This window comes from Mytilus galloprovincialis, chromosome 9 (assembly GCF_965363235.1).
Source record: "Mytilus galloprovincialis chromosome 9, xbMytGall1.hap1.1, whole genome shotgun sequence".
In the NCBI taxonomy this organism is placed as follows: Eukaryota; Metazoa; Mollusca; class Bivalvia; order Mytilida; family Mytilidae; genus Mytilus; species Mytilus galloprovincialis.
In genome coordinates this window covers 8863456-8882613 of record NC_134846.1, presented here as the reverse complement: position 1 = coordinate 8882613, position 19158 = coordinate 8863456, and the positions used below count along the sequence as shown (strand labels likewise).

General features: G+C 31.4%; 1 protein-coding gene across 1 annotated transcript in view; it reads right to left on the bottom strand.

Annotated features, from left to right (window-relative positions):
* The window catches only part of LOC143044367 (uncharacterized), a 90292-nt gene that overhangs the window by 58626 nt on the left and 12508 nt on the right, over positions 1-19158 (bottom strand). Inside the window, exons 5-9 of the mRNA XM_076216322.1 lie at positions 18496-18621; positions 17011-17136; positions 15193-15318; positions 14516-14641; positions 13186-13311 (exon numbers count right to left, since the gene is read on the bottom strand). Coding sequence (XP_076072437.1) covers positions 13186-13311; positions 14516-14641; positions 15193-15318; positions 17011-17136; positions 18496-18621 — 630 coding nt within the window. The remainder of the gene's footprint in view (positions 1-13185; positions 13312-14515; positions 14642-15192; positions 15319-17010; positions 17137-18495; positions 18622-19158) is intronic.

Sequence of the window (19158 nt, the reverse complement as noted above, 5' to 3'; positions counted from 1 at the left end):
GCAGGATTAAACATGTCAGCTGGATCCAAGCCCTCATAAAATCATGTATTTTAGATATTCTCCTCAAGAAAATCTGATACATGTATATCAGAAATGTAATTAACATTAACCATTGTCAACACTTTTAAAAGTTGTATTTAACTTTATTTGATTTATGCTTATACAAAGAAGATGTGGTATGATTGCCAATTAGACAACTCTCGACAAGAGACCAAATGACACAGAAATTAACAAATTAAGGTCACTGTACTGCCTTCAACAATGAGGAAAGCCCATACCACATAGTCAGCTATAAAAGGCCTCCAAATGACAAATGTAAAACAAGAAAACAAAAAACTAACTGCCTAATTTATGTACAAAAAAATGAACAAAAACAAATATATGTAACACATCAACAAATGACAACCACTGCATTAAAGGCTCCTGACTTGGAACAGGCACATACATTACATTGTACCTTAATATTTTAATTCACATATTGGTATAAAATCTATTATGTTTTTGTACGACCCAAATTTTTTTTTTAGATTGTATAATGGTATGATGTCGTGGTCATCACCGTCTGAAGACACATTGTTTTCCGGATAATAACTTTAGTTTAAGTGATTAGATCTTTATGAAATTTTCTCAGAAGGTTCAAAGTACCACAAAAGGAAGGTTGGGAACAATTTTGTGGATGATGGGCCCAAAACAAGCATTTTTCTAGTTTCAGGATAATAACTTAGTGTACAAGTATTTAAATTGCTCTGAAATTATACCTCAATGTTGAGACCACACGTAGAAGGTTATGATTCATTTGAGGGATTATGGGGCCAAAGTTTAGGAATTCAGGGCCAAAAAGGGGCCAAAACAAGCATTTTTATAGAAGCTTCCCTTCTGTTAAGGGGTATGTTAAGGGGCATAAAGAGGGGAGGGGTTAACATTAGAACACTATGGGATTTTATTTAAAAAAAAAATCAAATGACTTGAAAACTGTAAGTGATAAACCCATGCAGTCTTCAGAAATGATCACAGGACAATAAAACAAATCAAATGAAATATAGGGTGAGTCCCTGGGGGAAACCCCCACCCCCTTCAATTTGAGAATGTGCTATTATCTTGTAAACCGTCCAGACCCCCACCCCTAAACCATATATATTCCTGTATGGGACAATAAAACAAATCATATAAAATAAAAGGGAAGTCCCTGGGGGTCACCCCCAACCCCTCTTGTTTGAGAACTTGTAAATGATCAAAATCCCCACCCCTAAATCATATAATATATTCTTGCATGGGACAATAAAACAAATCAAATGAAAGAAATGGGAATTTTCTATGGGTCATCCCCACCCCCTCTTGTTTGAAAACTTGTAAATGGTCCAGATCCCCAACCCTAAACCATATATATTCTTGCAAGGGACAATTAAACAAATGAAATGAAATAAAAGGAATTTCTCTGGGGTTCACCCCCACCACTCTTGTTTGAAAACTTGTTAACCATCCAGAACCCCACCCCTAAACCATATATATTCTCGTATGGGACAATTAAACAAATCAAATGAAATAAAAGGGAAGTCCTTCAGGTTTACCCCCACCCCCTCTTGTTTGAGAACTTGTAAACGGTTCAGATCCCTACCCCTAAACCATATATATTCTTGAATGGAACAATTTAACAAATCAAACCAAATATAGGGGGAGTCTATGGGTTTACCCCACACCCTTTTGTTAGAATACTTGTAAACAGTAGAGATCCCCACCTCTAAACTTTATATATTCTTGTATGGGATAATAAAACAAATCTAATAAAATATGGGACCATGGAAATGGCTAATTATGGGAGCTTTGTTTGGGAGATTTCGTAACAGCATCCTGTTACAATTACTTCTTGTTTATTACATATTTTAGTGTATTAAAGTAATTATACTGCTTCGACCTTTCAAAATTCTAAGAAAGCTCTATCTCTTTAATGGATAAATAAATGAAACTAGTCAAGAACTCAACAGATAATTTTTTTTCAGGTTCTCTGATTGCAAGTACCTGTTGGCCACACACATGAATACTCTCATTGATCCTGCATTCAGCTAAATATCAGAAAAATTAAGAACAAAGGAAAATATGCTGAAACTGTACAGTCACTGGTCAGGATTATTTCAGAAGTGCAATTATAATACAATATATGTTACTGGTTAATTTCTATGATTTGTAAATTTAAACAACACACAGAGGCTTTGCATTATTGTTTTACAAGAAAGACACCAAAAGGTGCAGTCAACATTTATCATTTTTATCAAAATACGCTCAGGACAAACCATGGGTACACTTAGCTTGAAAGATGGTGCTTTCATACCAAAATTGCCTGGAAGTAAAAGAAATAAAGAACCAAAATTCATGTCAGCAATCAGGGATAAGATGAAAGAATACAGAATAAGGTACTGTCATGTTCAGTCTTTATAAGAGTCCTGATGCTCTATATATACAAATGTATATGCATTGTGTTATGCCCCGTCATAGCGGTAGGGGCATTTAGTTTTATCCTTGTATGTTTGTACATAATATTAGATTTAAGAAGATGTGGTATGACTCCCAATGAGACAACTCTCCATCCAAGTCACAATTTGTAAAAGAAAAACCATTATAAATAGGTCAAAGTACAGTCTTCAACACATGTACAGAGCCTTGGATCACACCCAACAGTAAGCTATTATTATTTTTAAAAAAATTACTAGTGTGCAACCAGCTTTGAAACATTAAACCAAAGGTTTATTCTATATAAAAAAAGAAAAAAGAGAAACACTTATAGTGCATGATTTTCTCACTTTGTTGAAGACCCATTGGTGGACTTTGGTTGTTGTCTGCACTTTGGTCGGGTTGTTGACATATTCCCCGCATTTCCATTCTCAATTTTATTAAGAAGTTATTGAACTTTATTCTTTGAAAATGTGATGGAGGTATCCTGTGCACATGGCGAATCTGTTTATTTGTTTTAGTTCACTATAAACTTAAGTTTGCTTAACCAAATGTACTGAAACTTATACACAATGCTTTTAACCACAAAACTCAGATCAAGTACTCATTTGGGTACTGTGTGTCATTTTTACCATTCTTAATTTATGACCCCTTAAAATGTTATATGCAAGCAGGGGCATAATCTGTGTCCCATGGACCCATTCACCATTTATTTATTCACAGAATTTTGAAAGAAATAAATTATCCATGATGTTCATATAGATAAAACATATATTGTTTCAAGAATTTTTATCTGTTTATTACAGATGAAACGAAACTCTAACAACATGAACAACACAAAAAATAACTAAATAGCATAGATGCAGTTTTGACCTATATCATGTATATTTATATAAAAATAATGATGATTGCCAATGAGACAACTATCCACCAAAGTTTGAATAAAGTGGATATAAGCAGTTTTAGGTAACTGTACACCCTTATGAATGATAAAAACCTGTACTGTACATATAGTCCGCTGTAAAAGGTCCCGACAAGAAAAAATATGAACAAAAACATTTAAGAAAACTAAAGGCCTAATTTATATAATTTACAACAAAACAAGTTGCGAAAATCAAATGTATAACATAAGTAAACCAACGACTTATGGAATTACTGGCTCCTGACTTGGGACAGGCACACAAAGAATGTGGCAGGTTAAACAAATTTTTGGTTGCTCAAACCTCCCCTAACCTGGGACCGTGGTGTTACAGCACAACATAAGAACAAACTAAAAAATCAGTTGAAAAGGTTTCATCATATTTGTATAGGTCAACTGTCTTGAAATGATCAACAGGTGATTGTAGAATTGAATAACCAAAAACACACAAACATCTACTGTCAACACCAAATTCCCCAAAACAACAGCTTTAAGGGGGATCGCAGGCATAAAACAATTTTTGTTTTTTTAACATAGAATTTTGCTATTTTTTTTCTAGATATAAACTTTATATATCCTATACTTAAATAGAAAATAAAAGTATAGGGTCACCGTTCATTAAAGCTCACAATCTGCCTTCGAAAGAAGCATGTATTTTTTGCTAAGTACCTTTTACTGTAGAACTAAAACATGTAATAGGACAAAATGTAAGAGGAAAAAAATGTAATTTCAAAATATAAAGAACTAAATTACAGAAATTGCTTAAATTTTACAATAGTTGAGTTTTAGTACAGCTTATTTTGAGAAAAAATAATGAAAAATATAAGTCACCCATGAGTTGAAAAAGATGTTTCAATTTTAATGCCAAAAAATGGCATTTTTTCATCTAAGGGAAATAATTTAGAGCTTTTTCAGTGGTATAAACATTTCAAAAATCATCTGGGGCCAAGACAAATAGATTTTTTGGTTGATGTTTGTACCATATCATATATTAACCTCTAATAGTATAAAAAATAAAATTTGTAATGAAAAAAAAAATGTTTAAATTTTTGCTGAATTTTTATACCCTCATGCATCCTTAAGATACAACTTTAGGTGACAGGAATGGTCTTGACTTGGGAAAGCCACATGCAAACTCAATGTTGCTCCCCTTGTAAATCTCGATCAGTCTTTTTAAAAAGAAAAAAAGTAAACATAAAAGAATGCAGGTTGTCAGGAACATTCAATTGAAGAAAGGGAAAAGAACACAACTTTACACTAAATAATTTTGAAAACTTATTGCCTATACTATCGTTATTGATAACAGACTGAGCCAAAAATGTTTTCATCTACTAGTACGGACACTAAATATCAAAACTTGTGCCTTTATAACTATATAAAGTTTTGAAAATATTCAATAGTCCGAATCAATATTTACTAGTCTGGGGCATTGGACTAGTGGCTAACAGTGCAGACTGTGATAAAAAATTTCAGAAACATTATGTACATTATGATCATTGTGATTGTGTTAAACATCAGACAATTAAGGCAATCAAAATGGTCAGAGGGGGCAAAGAAGTTTTGTTAAAAATGTCAAATGGTTATAGTCTCAACCTATCAACATGATCAAAATTGTTGATTTCACAGTTAATATTTACTTTTAGCATGTTCAGCGGAATAGAATGTTTTTGTTATATTTTATTAAATGTTAATTTACTTTGTTCTTATTGGCAGGAGTGAAAGGAAGAGAAAACAAGGCATCAGTAAAGAAGCAGATCAATTTATATTGATATGTAATAATTCCAACTGAATATGTTACAAACATTGCACATGCTATGAAGATTTATTCCTATGTATACTATGATTTGTAGTTATCTTTTATTGTATGCTTTTGTAATATTATAAAGTACTGCTACATGTATTTTTATATTTTGCTGTGGAGAATATCAAAGAATTTTAGAAAAATATAATTAAAGATAGTTTCTTCCATGTTTTCTGTGACAAAAATAAATTGTGCAATTAGGAAAATGAAATGAGGCTACATTATTGAATATTTTTGAGTTTGAGTTTGAGGTTTTTTTTTCATTCCTATTTTAAAATTTCATTAGCATTTGAATGAGTTGAAACTAGTTTTTATCAATTATTTTGTTTTCAAGATGTACAACAGTACAGTAGGTAAAGGTTTTTTTGTACAATAGTTTACTATGATGTTATGGTCACTCAAATAACTTGAAACTTTATACTTTCAAGTGTTCATTATGAAGTCAGTATTTTTTAAACAATTACAAATAAGTTACTGAACATGGAAATCTGATTGTGGAAGAAGGGTACAATGTGTTATGGACGCATATCTCAATTGCCCTCCTCACCAGCCTCTCAGTAATGGAATTTTGACTGAAAAATTGGCCTGATATTATATTTAGAAAATTACTGAAGCATGACAAAAGGGATGCAATAGAGAGCAACCTTAATATTTCTAAGAAAAGTAATGAAAAATGTGGTCATAAACAAATACATATTTTTTTCAGTTAGAAACATATTTTTTATGAATCAAAATTTTTATGAATCAAAATTCAAAAAAATAAATTTATGTAAAAACTTTTTTTAGATGTATCAACATTTTGTGTTGTAAAATCTTAAAGATTTTGTTTTTCAGGATTTTTCCCAAATATGTTTAAGAAATCAAAATGCATTATTTCTGCTTGTAGATTTTATTTCGGGATTTTTCCCGAAATGGGTAACAAAAATCTATGTAACAAGTGAGTGCCTGATATTAGATTTATATTTTCGGGATTTTTCCCGAAATGTGAAAAGAAATTATTAGTCGTTAGGTCTAGCATATACACTTGATTTTTCGGGATAAATCCCGAAATATTTGAAGACATCTGTGTACATATTTTGTAGTTAGTTAATTATTTGTCGGGATATTTCCCGAAATGTGTTTCAGATATTTTTGTTGAAACGCTCTGCCAACATATATGTTATAAATAATAATGTTGAAAATGATTTCGGGATATTTCCCGAAAAAATAGTTGTCACATACAGCTTCACTATAAATATTTTGAAACTTTCATATATTTTCGGAAATTTCCTGAACATTAAATGTAAATTTTATCAGTTTTAAGAATAAAAACATGAAATATTGTAAAAAAGGTGTGTTTCTTTATGAAATTTGCATTCAATTTATGGTTAACATTGAAAAAGATTAGAAAAAGGAATAAAATGGATTTTACTCTTTTAAAATAGAGTCTGTTAAGTTTGAATAACTCTGTCTTAAATATAAGGCTTCGGCAAAATAGCGATTTATATAGAAATTTGCTATTTTGCCGGTCTTATTTCAGATTTTCTAATGAAGACAACATGTTTAATCCCGCCATATTCTGCATGAATGTGCCTGTTCCAAGTCAGGAGCCTGCAATTTAGTGATTTTCTTTTGTTGATGTGTTACATAAATTATTTGTTTTTTGGTAATTTTTTGTACATAAATTAAGCCGTTAGTTTGATCATTTGAATTGTTTTACATTTGTCATTCCGAGAGTCAGCAGGGTGACTCGTGTAACACAATTAGTTGACCTCATTAACCAAATGCAATAACTTGTTTCCCAATCCACTATTATAAATAAATATGTTTTTAAAATAAACTTTAACTGACCGTATTTGCATATTTGTAAATCTATATACATGTAGCCGCACACTGCAGAAATACAGTTATATTTTAGGCAAGGATAGGTTGTACAAATGACAGCAACTATATTGGAAAACAATGACTTCAAAATTTTGTTTGCATAAATTTATGGTACCAGTATGTCCTCTTTTTATTCAAAATATTGAATCGTAAACAAATATGATATCTATTTACGAGTAGTGTTCATACCTCGAACGGACCCGTTTAAACAAACATTTTTTGACTGCATCAACCTAAACTGACATTATTTTCACTTTTTTCTTCAAATCTATATAGCTGCACAGTAATTCAGTTATAATTTTAGGTCATGAGGGACTGTAATATACAAGTTACAGCAATATTAGAAAACAATGACCACAAAATTTTGTTCGCATCAATTTATAGTGCCAGTATGTTCTCTTTTCATTCAAAATATTGCATCAGAAACAAATATCAGTAGTTTTCATACCTCAGACTGACTCGTGTAGCAAAATTATTTGTCCGCATCAACCAAAACTGACCATATTTGACAGCATCAACGAAAACTGACCATATTTAACCGCATCAACCAAATCTGACCATATTTGCTCTTTTTTATGTGCTATTTTTATGTAAGGATGGATTGTATAATACAAATGGTAGCAATATTGGAACACAATGACTACCAAATTTTGTTTGCATTGATTTAGAGTGTCAGCATGTCCTCTTTTTATTCAAAATATTGCACCATAAACAAATATCAGTAGTTTTCACACAGACTGGTATAACAAAATTATTTGTCCGTATCAACCAAAACTGACCGTATTTGCACTTTATTATATAAATCTTAAGAGCCGCAAAGTAAATCACCTACTTTTTTTTTTATATCAGGATGGATTGAATAATACAAATGACAGCAATATTGGAAAACAATGACTACAAAATTATGCGGGCATCAGTTTATAGTGCCAGCATATCCTCTTTTTATTCAAAATTTTGAATCGTAAACTATTTTCTGTAGTTTTGATATCTCAGACTGACTCATATAACAAAATTTATTGTCCGCATCAACCAAAACTGACCATATGTGACAGCATCAACCAAAACTGACCATATATGCACTTTATTATGTAAATCTTAATATATATATATATAGCCGCATAGATAATCACTTATAGTTACATCTCACGATGGATTGTACAATTCAAATGCCAGCAATATTGGAACACATTGACTACAAAAAAATTTCCACATCAATTTAGAGTACCAGCATGTCCTCTTTTTATTCAAAATATTGAATCGTAAACAAATTTCGGTAGTTTCGATATATCAGACTGAGTCCTTTTAACAAAATTATTTGACCGCATCAACCAAAACTGAATATGTTTACACTTTATCATGTAAATATATATGGCCTTATTGTACATGTTGTAAACCAATAATACTTCTATGTCAGGACGGATCGTCTGATAAAGATGACACCAACTTTGAAACACAATGATTACCATGACTACAAAAGTTTTTCCACATCAATTTAGAGTGCCATTATTTCCTCTCTGTACATGCTGTGTCCATAATAATGAACCGTCACTAAAGTCAGTGGTTCGTGATTGTTGTTTTTTTAAAAACAAAACTATTTAACGGCATCATCTAACACTCACATGACTGATGCATATACTTTAAAATGAAAAGTACATGTATGAGAAGTGTTCCTCTTGAAATAGTATACTGTTAATATATTTTGAAGAAGGCAAAGAAGAATGATGGATATTGTGTGCAGCCTAACGTCCAGGGGCAAATGTTTCATTCATGTTCAGATCGGGTATATTTTTCTGACGTCCAAGACTCCAGATATCATTCATAATCGTTATGGATAAGTCTGTCTAAATTGACGAGATGGTGCAAATGTACATACTTATACAACACGTATTTCATTAAGATCCTATAATTCATCCACTGTTCAGTTTTCGTTTGAACATTTGTCAATAAAGAATCTTAAATCATGAATGTAAATTCGAGGCAAAAAAGGTTAATTACGATTAAAATTCCATGAATTAAAAGCAGAGTTATATATAAGAAGAGACTGTTAAAAACGGGGAACGAAGTAAGGTAAACCATGATCTTTATATGCAATCATATCAAAATATTTCACCGATGAGTTGGATAACCTTTCTATCCGCTTCAATATTTGTAACGTTACATGTAACGTTTGATCAGTAAAAATATAGAAAATCTGCTACTTTACAGTTAAGTAATTGGAACTGATTTTTTTTTTCTAAATTCTAAGATGCCCTTACTGTAGTGACGTCATTTAGAACTGTTATACAGTCCTGTCTGATTTAGTCAGTTCTGCGGACAGTTCTACGTTTAGAATTGATTTGGACAGTTCTACCTAGAACAGTTTTAGACAGTTCTACCTAGAACAGTTTTAGACAGTTCTACCCTAGAACTGATCCTGACCGTTTTACCTAGAACTGATTTAGTCAGTTCTACCTAGAACTGATTTAGTCAGTTCTACCTAGAACTGATTCTGACAGTTCTAGGGTAGAACTGTTCTGGGAAGAACTCATCTAGGACAGTTAAGAACAGTTATATGACAGATTCTTCTGACAGTTCTAATGAGAGGTTAGAAGTGATCTCCACTGTATATAGATATTATACAAATAGTAACATTAGATCAAAAGGTTTAAATGTAGGACTTAATGTCACTGCTCGGTTTCATAAATGAGTAAACCCAATATCTTATTGTAAGCATATTGTCGATATATAATCTGTAATTGTTTTGAAAAACACCTGCACTGAGAAGCAGCGCGAACTGAAACGATATAAATTATATAAGCTGACTGGGTTACACACAACAATTAAAGCGTTTATTTTTCATGTATTGCTGAATCATAATATTGTTTTGCTAAACAAAAGACCCGCCATTTTTCTCCCTAGTTGAAACAAACTTTTCCTACAATGGTTAATTATCGTTTGCATTTCTGTGAAGTGTTTTGTGCACTCGTTGTATTTTCTTTTTATCTTGTCGTTTACCTTTGATCGTGGTAAAATTTTATTTGTTTTTTTTTTTACTAACGTTGATTGACTCTCGCTTTATGAGGCCTTCACTGCGGACAAGCCACTTATGTTTTCAACAGTTTAAAAAGAAATTATTTAAAAAATCATTCCCGTTTGTCTAAAAAATAATTGAGAATTAGAATAACATATTATATAATTTTATCTAACATAATGTCTTTTTTTAAGCGATAAATTAACAAAACTTCAAATTATTTGTATCGACAGTTAAACTGTGCATTAAAGGCGATTGGTTCTAGTATTTCAATGAAATTTATGGAGGAAATAACCGTTTTATCTCAAACCTTAAAAGAATAGTTAAGATTGTTAATTGAACAGAAAACTCGAAATTGGAAGCAAAACAAGACTACTACTAAGTGATTTAAATAATTTTACAAACTGTAGTTTGCATTTTCGTTTGTGTTAATCATAACATTACAGCGTTCATACGTGTAGCCTTTGAAACACATTTGATTGACAGATGGGCGCAGTCTTAACATATACACAAATTGACTTGGAGTTGACTTTTTGGCTGCTGTCCAAGTTAACTCCAACAAAAAAAGAAGGCAGACAAGCCAGGTAACTTCATCGTTGGTAAACAAGACCTAAATCTGCTTTTTCAGGACTGCTACATGCTTACTGACATGTCTTTTTCAGACCAGACCTGTGAATATGAATGCTTTTGAACTGTTCTTATGTATGATCAGCTCCTGAACTTACATAAGGATAGGTATGCTTAATATAAGTCATTGTCAACTCAGAAATAATGCTAGCAACCTAAAATCTCATTTGCTTAATCAGTTCCTATCCGAGAACACTTTTTGTGCAAACTGTAATCCCCTTTTGAGTATAACCAACATTTCTTTTTTTATTTGCCCTAAGTACAATGATGTAAGACAGATCCTACTTGATTCCATTTACTCCATTGCTGATAATGTTGACAAAAATATTGAATTATTACTTTTTGGAAACAGATTATTTTCATATGATATGAATATTGCTATTTTTAAATCTGTTCAGAAATATATCAGTGACACTGAACGTTTTGTTTGAAATTTACCTAATTTTTGTTTTATTTAGTTTTTTTTTTAAATTTTTTTCTCCTCCACTTCAACATTAAGTCATTTATTCCACTTAGCAAGCTTACTGTCTCTTTCAAGCCATATACATATATTTCTAATGACTTATAAAGGATATTTGCATGTTTCAATGTACTTGAATAAATGATGAGTAATTGCCTATATACTTAAATATACTTTACTTTTAGTAAGTAGCACTGTAAACATATATTTGCTCGTGTGTGCTCATAAGTAGCATGCATGTTCCACTATATTATATTACTTTGAATACAGTTGTTAATAATTGAATTATACCTTGTACATGTAATATGGAGAGAGCTTTTATAGGTTGTGTCTGTTGCTCAATCCTGTTCATATCTTAATAAATAAAAATATGTTTATAATCAAGTCTGCTTATGAAGACATGGGCTAATAATTGTTAACACTTTCCATATCAGACATGACCTTTGATTATATAAACAATAATCGTATTGTTCTATTTTACAATACATCGAAGTACTATTCTAGTTACCCTGTGACTCATTTTGTTTTCTCTGGTATGAATATATAGGCGTTGTATAGTGTTCTGAATCATTTACGAACCTTCTAGCCAATGTCGGCATATTTACCTATTTATCATACAGCTATAACATTTTTATTATAAATTACGAATATGGTAACTTTTGATCGAAACGAACACAGCGGTTTGTTATACAAACTATCCCGATATATCTGAACTATTTTATTTTAGTTACGGTTTAGTTTTTTTTTACCAAAAAGAGGCAGAGTTTGCAACTCGAAATTAACGCGGACAAAACTGTGTAGTTAGCGTGTACCAATATCGCTTTCATTTGTATTTTACAATCATCCTTAGTTAACAAATTTTACTGATTTATGAAACCGCCATATCATTTATATTACGAAGTATAAATATTGTAACCTTTGAATGATGCAGACAAAATGATTCTACAAACCATCCTGAGATATCAAAACTACTGATTTTTAATGACGGTCCAGTACTTTGACATAAAAGAGGAAATTGTGGCCACTCTAAACTGATGCAGACAAGTTTTTGGTTTGAATGTGTACCAATATTGCTGTCATTTGTATTATGCAATCCATCATGAGTTAACAAATTTACTAATTTATGATACCACTATTTGGTTTCTTTAACTGAAAATATGGTCAGTTTTTGTTGATGCAATCCAATATTGGTCTTATACAATCTATTCTGAGATATGAAAAATACTAATTTTCAGTGTCGGTTCAGTAATTTGAAAAACAGAGGAAGTGCCGGCATTCTAATTAAAATTAATGCAGACAAAAGTCATAAGTCGAAATTAAATGTTTAGAATTTGGGATCTTAGTTTTAGAGGAAAGTTAATCCTCAAAGGGCAAAGTGTAACCGAGGAAAAGATAATTCGGCAATTGTAAAACTCTTTTCAATGGTATTTGATTTGTTTTTGTGTTTGTTTATCTTTGTATAGTTTAAGTTTAATAATTGTGTACAATTATTTTTGAAACATTTCATAACATTGATTGGATTCATGTTTTTGGAAAGTATTTTATTTTATCACTCATCATTTTTCTCTCACCCTTATCAACACTACAAATAAATGGGACATTCAATACCTACTCTACACTAACAAAACCGAAAACATTTAAACCTTTAATTTCAGTTATAAGTTAAAAAAAAAAGTTTGCTTGAATTTACATATTACTCATTGAAAGTAAAACTAAAAACGCTGGCTATGCTATGCAAAATAAACAGTTGATTTCTTTTAACGAACCTTTACACACCTCTCCATCTTCATCAGTATTTTATGACAGAATATGAATATTTGTATATATGACAGTTGTTTTCTATTCGTTTGATGTATTTGAGCTTTTGCTATTGCCATTTGATAAGTAACTTTCCGTTTTGAATTTTCCTTGGAGCTCGGTATTTTTGTTATTTTATTTTTTTATAAGTTTTATATGTTTAAGTTTTCCCACTAATTAGTTAATGTTTAGTAATTTAGTTTTAGTAGCACATTTTACAAGCACAGTCCCTAATAATTATGAAAACCGAGATGCATATTTACCTAAGCACATATGTGGATCTTCGTCTTCTCCTGTTGAACACTCATTGTGTCCATCACACCACAGGTTTTTACTAATACAACGGTAGTCATCATTACACCTTCTAGAACCATAGCGACATTCTCTTGCTGAAAGAAATAATTCGATCAGGGTAAGTAATTAAGAATATACAGCTACATATTTCAGTGGTATATTGATTTTTATTTAAAGACACCTAGAAACAAGGTATCGTAAGTTTAATAACTGAGAAAATAACTTCATTTAATTATTTATACTTGATTATAGCGAACTGCAATGGAAATTGTCTCATATTCGGAATGTTGGTTATAGCGCTAGATTTAGTCTGCGAACGGACTTCGTACATTTTGTCATTGTTTGCAATCATTTACATGATCTATTAATCCCCTGTGAACAATGAGCATGCCCATAACACTCCCTATGACAGGCGACGGTTGATACAATACTTTCATAACTTCAACTGGTCTATATTCATTAATGGAAAAAAATATTAATCATCATTAATCACTACTGGAATGCATACTTAGGAGATAAATACATTTAACAGAGAATTAAAGAGGTATGGCGAGCAAAGTATTGAAACAGTTATTAAAATTGGGAAAAAAAACAACCTACGCTTGACATGAATATTTTGAATGAGATAGAATTTTTGCGTGTAGTCTTTCTTTAGAAAATTAAAACCTTCTTGTAATGGTTCTTTAACAAGCACTGAGTATCTTATTACCGGCAGAAAATTTAACCTTTATAATCCGATCGAACGAACCTTGTATTTCTCAACCTCAAAAATGACCCATATCAATGTTGATGTGTAAAATATTTTGCGGTAAGGATCTTTCTTATATTGAAATAAGATCAAGAAAAAGCTGCATATTTCTTAGTGTGATATTTCTGAGAGTATTAGAATATGGACCTAAGGTAGAAGGATCAATCGTCAAATACAGATACGATCACAAATTATCTCTTTATGTCTGGAACATTAATGCTTTTACATATTTAACTTGTTAAAAGAATCCTATATTAACCGACCACCTGCAACTTTTTACAGAAACATTTTTTAACACATGTCTTTTATATTTTATCAAGAATTATATTGCACTTCGCGTAGAGGGATTTTCATTGTTGCATACAAAATATAGTATGTAACAACATTTCCAACGACTGTTTGCGCAAATATGACATAAATTGACAAACCGAAACACAACCATGAAAATAGGGGTATTGACGACCAACTAATTGTTTCGAATGATAGGGGATATACTCCTAGTTGAATATACTTCTTTTTTTGTTTCCTCCTATGTTGTGATGAATGTTTACCTTTGCATTTTACTTTATCTTCGTCACTACCATCAAGACAATCTTCACGGTCATCACAGATACTGTCTATAGGCACACATTGTATTTCATCTGCACATTTAACTCTACCACTTGGACATTGGTATTCTAGAAAACAGAAAACCAGAACAGTCCTTCAGAATAATAATCTGTTTGCCTTGTCGAATGTTCAGAATTATTTGTCTTTGACATTTATTTGAACTACGTTTACGACATTGATAACTTAAATAAAATTGAGAATGGAAATGAGGAATATGCCAAAGAGACAACAACCCTGGTTCTAATTCAATCTTCTGTCCAGTTTGGATGTGATTGAGAATACTCTTACAATGTTTAACTTACCACGTAAATACGTTTATTATCTAATACAATATACCTTTCATTATCATATGTTCAACGTTTTCAACAGTGGTGCGTGGCGATCTTCCTGAAATCTTTGTGGTGTAATAATTGATTATAAATACCAATTCAATAGTTTTTAGGAAAATATTTTTTTGCTTATTACTCAGATGATATACGTGGGAAATCAAATTTTATAATTAAAAACGTATTTGTTTTAAAAACTGAACCCCAAAGTCAAGAGCATGTAGTGCTTTACAAAAAATTAAATTGATGAAATATCTGTACATAAGCAGTAAGTTAAATGTAAATGAAAATACCTTTACAGGCAACTGCATCTTCATCAGACTCATCATTACAGTTCGTATATCCATTACAAACTTTATCTATGTTTAAACATTGATAATTGTCAGCACACTTTGTCTCATAAGGTTCACAAATTCTAGCTGTAATTGACGTATACATTCATCATATTAAAACACCTTATTACAATAGCCTGATAATTCAACCAACCCTCATATTACTCCTCTATATAGAATAATGATAAAAACAAATGTCGCAATATTTACCATGCAAGTGTCTCAATCCTAGTTTAAATACATTAGTTTAATATCGTTAAAAAGTACTTAATTGAAAACCTTAATACTGTTTAACAAAAGGAGTTCTTATCCGTAATGAACTAAGTGTAAGAAATAGTATCCGAATAACATTATGAAAAATGGACTCCAGGAAAAATAATAGCAATATTTATGTGCGTGTCAAAAATAGAGATCGAAACACATTTGATTTTCTACAATGTAGTCAATTCTCAGTAGGCAATTTTTTAATCAGAAAATACTTTTTACGAACCGAGTCATCATAAAAAATATTTAAACAAAACTGAAAAGTATGACTTGTTTACAAAACTGAAAAAATGTATGTCTTTTTTTAGTTTTACAATCACTGGGCCGAGCCCGTCTATTTCTAGATGTTTCCTCCCTGAGGGTAACAATCGTTCGGTGGTCAGTACTTATGCGTTGACCATGTTGACATGAAATATCCTTTGCTAAAAGGTCATTTTTCGATAATATATTAATCCTTAACTTACAAATGATTTAAAATACGATTTGTTTGAAATAGAGGCATAGATGACCTTAGAGAAGTTTGAGAAATCCTTTTTGAATTTCCTTCTCTTCATCTTGGAAATGTATTTTTCTTTTTATTTGCCTTTTGTTGATTTAGAATCACTTATAACTCTTTGTTAGACTTTCTGGCGATCTAAAGTACACACATGCTTTACTGTGAATTCTTTATTATTTGGTGGGTACCAATCTACGTTGAATCGGTAAAGACCAAATGCAAGCACAAATCAAAATGTTCAACGGAATACAAATATCTTTAAGGTGTGTATGCAAACTTGGACAAAACCACGAAATTAAATGATTAAACGAGACCGGAATGTGTTAATGAAATTATGAAAACTAATGCTAAAGGAAAATTTCACATTGACAGTATAACATGCAAGTACTTACAAACGGCTTGGGGACTCCGTCATAATGAAGTTATTTCAATGGGGGACACTAGTTGCATGATCTTGCCAGATGAAATACTAAAATTCATTCTACGTTTGTAAACGTTTGTGTATACTATGTGATAAACAGATTATAACACGTGCTTTTGCATATGGGCAATGGTATCATCCCTCGACCCATATATGCCCTCGGCCAGGTCCTCGCGTCTATTATGGGAGTTTCGGGATGATATCGGGGCCGATATAGAAAAGGACTTGTTATAATCTATAATTGTTCACTTTTGCATATTCAGAATTGTGATCTGAATCATTATTGCAAAACAAATAGTAATAACATTCATCGTTATCCAGAAGACAAATTAAACTATGTAACCACTTTTTTTCCCAAAAGGATATCTATGTAGTCGGGTTGCATTCTGGCAGATATATAACCAAAGCCTCTTTCTATTCATGTTAAAAGAAAATAAGTTTAAAAATTGATTCTATTCCTACTGTTTAATAACGAAAACATCGCAATGAAATATAAACATGCCACACTTTTAATTATTTTTTGACAACAAATCACCATACAGATACATATCAAAATTCCAAATTCTCAAAAACAGGTACCTGACTCACAATATCTCACCTTTACACATATTTTCATCCTCATCAGATTTGTCATTACAATGTGTGTATTTGTTACATACATCTGATTTATAAATACATTGTATGCCATCATCACATTTCACTTTGTCTCTGCCGCATTCCGTTGCTGCAAAAAAATTGTATACATGTTTAAGCAGATGTGTTTATTTTTTAGTTGTATATGTTCAGCATGCAAAACATAATTATGCTATTTATTCTCTAGTTTTATCAAGCTCACATTAATTCCAACTAGCGTTTTAGTATGTCTTAAGTGATGGAGGAAAATTGTTCAATTTTGAATACCTCTCATCTTCACTATTGATTTTGAATGTGTGATAACCATGAACATTTGTATTTATTTATGAAATTAAAATGATGATTTAACGGGTATGAATAAACTCATCATAGATACCAGGATTACAAAAAAATGTATTTGCGCGTTTCGTCTAAAAAAGACTCATCAGTGACGCTCGAATAAAAAAAAGATAAAAAGGCCAAAAGAAGTAGGAAGCATTGAGAACCAAAACTTCATAAAAAAATTGGCAAAGATAAAAACTAAATCAAACATATCAGAAAGAAAATTTGCAAAAAGCCAAGACTTTCACTGGTGGTCATAACAGTGTTCATGCTATAACTAGAGGTGTATTCATAAAATTGGTATATAAGACTGCAGAGTTAACAGATATCAGTAGCTTAAACGTATTTGTTTTTACCGTAATTAGTGAACGAGTGTATGGGCTTCATTTTATTTGATTGCATGTCATTTCTCGTAAGCTTTGCCGGTCAACTAGCTGTGATTTACAAGTGGAGCTTTATCATAAAAAACAACATTTTAACCCTTATTGATTTCATTATCATACCCTACTCACATTTGAAAAAAAGACTAGGTGTCTGAAACCGATAGCAATACGTAATAACAATCTAGATTTCTTCATTTCTAGAAATCTCTTAAAGCAGATGAAAATAAATCTATCTTTTATATACTGCATATAACCATTTGTTGTATTATTTAAAAAACAATTAGCCTTTTGATGAACTATACAGCATTTAAATAGTGTGCAATTTTCCAATGAAACGCGTATAAGTAGGGTTTACCTTCTGCTTCCGTTTTAGAACAGTATTCGTTGCCGACTATTTAAAGTTCTGTAAATGGTGTAATAAAATGGGAATTTCCCCCAATATGTAACAGTGTGGTTTTTTTAATGTTGCAATAAGTGTAGAAGAACGAAGAAAGGTGTATAGTGTAATGATATTTGGTGTATTATATGTATGTATGTGTGAGGTTTACACCAGTTAAGAACTGTCATGCAAAAGAAAAGAGCACCAATGAAATGGTGCAAATAAACAAGAAAAAAATGTTCTCGTGCCGGCTGTGTGTTTCTGCGTATAAAAATATTGTATAAACGTTATATGTGTTAAACGTCACATTTTATTTCGCAAAACAATAAGAATGTTGAGAAAAAAAGACAGCCGGTTCCGAATATACCTCTACAAAAGTCTGGATCTTCGTCTGATTTATCTGTACAATCTTCGTGGCCGTCACATACACTGTATTGACTGATACATTGTAATCCGTTTGAGCACTTTTGCTTGTAATCACTGCAGCTATAATCTAGATATATGTTTGTAATGTAAAATATAATAAAATGATAAGTTCAGACATGAAAAGTGTTGCTACACCAATCATATACCATTTTTCGCCGCTAAAAATAAGTATATGTGATTCAGTTGATATTCTTCTAATTTGCTTTTGGTACGCTGTGTACGCATCGGACACATTATTGTATCAAGTTACAACATCATTATTACTGGTATAACTAAAGGCTCTCAAGAGCCTGTACCTACTGTGATTTTGGGAATCATGTAAAATAAGGAAAAAATCATAATAAATAGTATTAGATAGCCTAATAATGATTGAAGCCAAGTTTAGTTTAATTTAGACAGTACTTAAATTAAAAACAGGTCTTACAATAGTTACTGAAGATCTAGACCCCTTATCATTATCTAAATAAGTTTTCAAGTTGTGACCCTTTTAATTTTTTTTTTCATTTTCCCATAGACTTCTACAGTAAACTCCTAAGTTCTATTTTTAGCCATGTCGGCCATGTTGGTTAGATGGCAGGGTCATTTAAATGCTTTAGTTTCAGAG